This window comes from Bison bison, unplaced genomic scaffold (genome assembly GCF_000754665.1).
Source record: "Bison bison bison isolate TAMUID 2011002044 unplaced genomic scaffold, Bison_UMD1.0 scf7180017864531, whole genome shotgun sequence".
NCBI lineage: Eukaryota > Metazoa > Chordata > Mammalia > Artiodactyla > Bovidae > Bison > Bison bison.
This window is the reverse complement of record NW_011495081.1, coordinates 111,372-115,546: the sequence shown is the minus strand read 5'-3', so window position 1 is coordinate 115,546 and position 4,175 is coordinate 111,372. Positions and strand designations below refer to the sequence as shown.

General features: G+C 50.4%; 1 protein-coding gene across 1 annotated transcript in view; it reads right to left on the bottom strand.

Annotated features, from left to right (window-relative positions):
- The window catches only part of B3GNT6 (UDP-GlcNAc:betaGal beta-1,3-N-acetylglucosaminyltransferase 6 (core 3 synthase)), an 11,075-nt gene that overhangs the window by 6,332 nt on the left and 568 nt on the right, over positions 1-4,175 (bottom strand). The window contains exon 2 of the mRNA XM_010831878.1: positions 3,932-4,109. Within this exon, the coding sequence (XP_010830180.1) occupies positions 3,932-4,109 (178 nt within the window). The remainder of the gene's footprint in view (positions 1-3,931; positions 4,110-4,175) is intronic.

The following is a 4,175-nucleotide window of genomic DNA, read 5'->3' as shown; positions in this document are numbered from 1 at the left end:
GACATTGGAAAAGACCCTGATGCTGGGAAAGACTGAAGGCAGGAGAAGAAGGGGACGACAGAAGATGAGATGGTTGGATGGCATCACCAACTCAATGGACATGGGTTTGGGTGGACTCCGAGAGTTGGTGATGGACAGGGAGGCCTGGCGTGCTGCGGTTCAAGGGGTTGCAAAGGGTTGGACACAACTGAACGACTGAACTGAACTGAACTGAAAGCACTTGATAAGTGGGAAGAGAATTCAGTGTTAATGATACTCAACTGACCAGAATGAGAGTTCATATTAGGGAGGTCTGTATTCCAGTACTCTTGCCTGGAAAATCCCATGGACAGAGGAGCCTGGTAGGCTGCAGTCCATGGGGTCGCTAAAAGTCGGACACGAATGAGCAACTTCACTTTCACTTTTCACTTTCATGCACTGGAGAAGGAAACAGCAACCCACTCCAGTGTTCTTGCCTGGAGAATCCCAGGGACGGGGGAGCCTGGTGGGCTGCCATCTATGGGGTCACACAGAGTTGGACGCGACTTAGTAGCAGTGTGAAGGAAGCACATTTATTAACTTATTAATTTTTGTTCATTATTTCATTATTGTTCATTTTTTCAACAAATATTTATTGGACACCATGGTAAGTGACAACCTCAGCTATGCAGATGACACAACCTTTATGGCAGAAAATGAAGAACTAAATAGCCTCTTGATGAAAGTAAAAGAGGAGAGTGAAAAAGTTGCCTTAAAACTCAACATTCAGAAAACTGAGATCATGGCATCTGGTCCCATCACTTCATGACAAATAAATGGGGAAACAGTAGAAACAGTGACAGACTTTATTTGGGGGGGGGTCCTCCAAAATCACTGCAGATGGTGGCTGCAGCCATGAAATTAAAAGATGCTTGCTCCTTGGAAGAAAAGTTATTACCAATCTAGACAGCATATTAAAAAGCAGAGACATTACTTTACCAACAAAGGTCTGTCTAGTCAAAGCTATGGCTTCTCCAGTAGTCATGTATGGATGTGAGAGTTGGACTATAAAGACAGCTAAGTGCTGAAGAATTGATGCTTTTCAACTGTGGTGTTGGAGAAGACCCTTGAGAGTCCCTTGGACTGCAAGGAGATCCAACCAGTCCATCCTAAAGGAAATCAATCCTGAATATTCATTGGAAGGACTGATGCTGAAGCTGAAACTCCAATACTTTGGCCACCTGATTGGAAGAACTGACTCATCTGAAAAGACCCTGATGCTGGGAAAGACTGAAGGCAGGAGAAGAAGGGGACGACAGAGGATGAAATGGTTGGATGGCATCACCGACTCAATGGACATGAGTTTGAGTAAACTCTGGGAGTTGGTGATGGACAGGGAGGCCAGGCGTGCTGCAGTCCTTGGGGTCGCAAAGAGTCAGACACGACTGAGCGACTGAACTGACCGACTGACTGACTGATGGTTAAGTGAAATAATGTCCCCGCCAAAAAAAATGTCTAGGCCCTAATCCCTGAAACCTATGGATATGTTAGGTTACATGGAAAAAAAGGAATTAATGAAGGTTGCTGATTGGTGGACTTTAAGACAGAAAGATAATTTTGGATTATCCAGGCAGACCCTGTGTGATCACAAGAGTCTTTATAAATGAAAGGGAAGGCAGGAGTCAGAGGACATGGGTCCAAGGGAAGCAGAGGTCAGAGTGATGTGACTGCTGCCTCTGGAGATGGAAGGAAGCCCCAAACCAAGGAATGTGGGCAGTCTCCAGAAGTTAGAAGAGGCAGGGGAACAAATTCTGCCCTGGAACCTTCCAGAAGGAATGCAGGCCTGACACCTTGACTTTTAGCCCAACAAGACTCATTTTGGATTTCTGATATGTAGGACTATTAGATAATAACAATGTATGTGTCTTTAAGCCCTCAAATCCGTGGCAATTTACAGCCGCGATAGGAAACTAATACACTGTCCTGATGGATACAGTTCATACCATTGGGACAGATGGGCACCATCCATTCATTTTTTCACCCCTAAAGCATTTAGGAAGTACTTACTATGAGCCAGACTCTGCTCAGAAGCAAGGCCGGCAAGGGACAAGTGGCCATGGCTCCTGGGGATCCACGTCCAGGACTGCAGAAAGGCTGCTTGGACAGTGCCTCTTCCTCCTGCTCCTTCCACCTCCCAAGCCAAGAGTGAGCCGGCAGGATGCCAGGCCTCCCTCCATGGGTTATCACTGGACATGATTCAGACATGGTCCCTCCCTCTGGGAGCAACCAGTGTGGTAGAAACAGGAATCAGAGAGGACACACTGTTACCAAGGTTGCCCTAACAAAGTGTCAACAAAACCCAGGAGGCTCAGAAAACATAAAAGTTTATTTTGTTCTTCTCAGCAGTTTGAGCTGAGTATTCCAGGTTAGTCCATAAGCACCCCTGCTCTCTGCAGTGAACTGGGAAGCCCTCTTGTTTCCCTGCCTTCCTCTAGGTCAGCGGTTCACACTAGAGGTGACTTTGCTCACCACAGTGAAAGTGAAAGTCGCTCAGCCATGTCCAATTCTTTGCAACTCCATGGACTGTAGCCTGTAAGGCTCCTCTGTCCATGGAAATCTCCAGGCCAGAATACTGGAGTGGGTAGCTGTTTCCTTCTCCAGGGGATCTCCCCATCCCAGGGATTGAACACAGACATTGCAGGCAGATTCTTTACCATCTGAGCCACCAGAGAAGCCCCACTCACCAGGGTACATGTGGAAAACTTCAGAGATATTTTTGGTTGTTATAACTTGGGGTGTGATGCTGGCATCTAGTAGGCAGGGGACAGGGATATGACTAAATGTTCTCCAATGCACAGGACAGCCCTTTACGGCAAAGAACTCAAAACGGCAATTGTGCCAAGGTTGGGGAACCCAGGCATCTGCAAGGTTATAGGCTCATCCATGTGCCAGTCTGGGGGAAGGAGAAAGTGAGCAGAGGTGAGGCGGGGGTTCAGGAGGGGTCTTCTTCACAACTATGCACAGCCATGGAGACAGGCTGGTCACATGCCCACAACTCACTTCAAGGGAGTCTGGGAAGTATAGTCTAGGTGCGTGCCCAGGAGGAAGCGGGTAACAGAGTTTGGGGGACAGCTACCCCGCCCCTTGCAGCCTCCTCATCCATACAAGAGACCTGGACAGTGATGGCTGGTGGACATTTCCAGTAAAGGGATCAAAGCTTGCAAAGATGCAGGGCCAGGAGAGGGCCCGACCAAGTGACAAAGTACACGGTTATGCCAGAGGGAGTCCGCCGGTGGGGAAGACTGGCCCTCCTCCCGAAGGCAGGGAAGGCATCAGGCCAGGCTCCTGGCTTCTCATCCAGGCTTTCTTCCTTGCAGCTCAGTCCTTCTTGTCCATCTTACATAGTTGGGACCTCGACAGCACACATTTCTGCCTCATTCTCAAGCTGTTTTCTTGATTTTTGTACTTTGCCAATAACTGGCAGCTCCTGGAAGTCAGGACCACAGCCTGATCCTCAGAGTCTGGTTACTGACCCACGCCCACCCCCCACCCCTCCAATGGAGGTTCGGTTCACAACAGACTCTGGTTGCCCTTGTGTGTCTGTGAGTGACTTCAGCTGTGTTCGATTCTTTGCGACTGTATGGACCATGGCCCACCAGGCTCCTCTGTCCATGGGATTCTCCAGGCAAGAATACTGAAGTAGGTTGCCATGTCCTCCTCCAGGGGATCCTCCCGACCCAGGAATGGAATGGGGGTCTCTCCCAGGTCACTCCCTACTCACTGTCCTTCAGGCTTACTGATCAGACGCCCCATCCCCCAAACACAGCCCCTTGACATTGACCTTCCAAAGGCTTTCTCAATACTGTCTTCCCAGATTCCCCAGTCACTGCCTTTCCTAGTTTCCTCATGACTGACCCCCACGGCAGCCCCACACTGACCTCCCAGCCTCAAGAGACCCTGTGCCCCCGGTGACAGCTCAGCCCTGGGTTGTGCAGCGCCTTCCACATGAGCAGCATCTCATAGGGCGCAAAGCGGTGCACCAGCAGCAGCTCGCGGTACATGCAGGGGTCGAAGGAGGGCTGCCGGGCGCCGGGCAGCTGCACGCCGAAAGGCCGGATGCCCTCGTGGCCGCTGGGCTTCAGGCCGACGCGCTCCAGACACATGCCCATGTAGGCGTCGTCGATGGGGAAGAGCGGGGTGTGGCGGGGGGGCGGGGG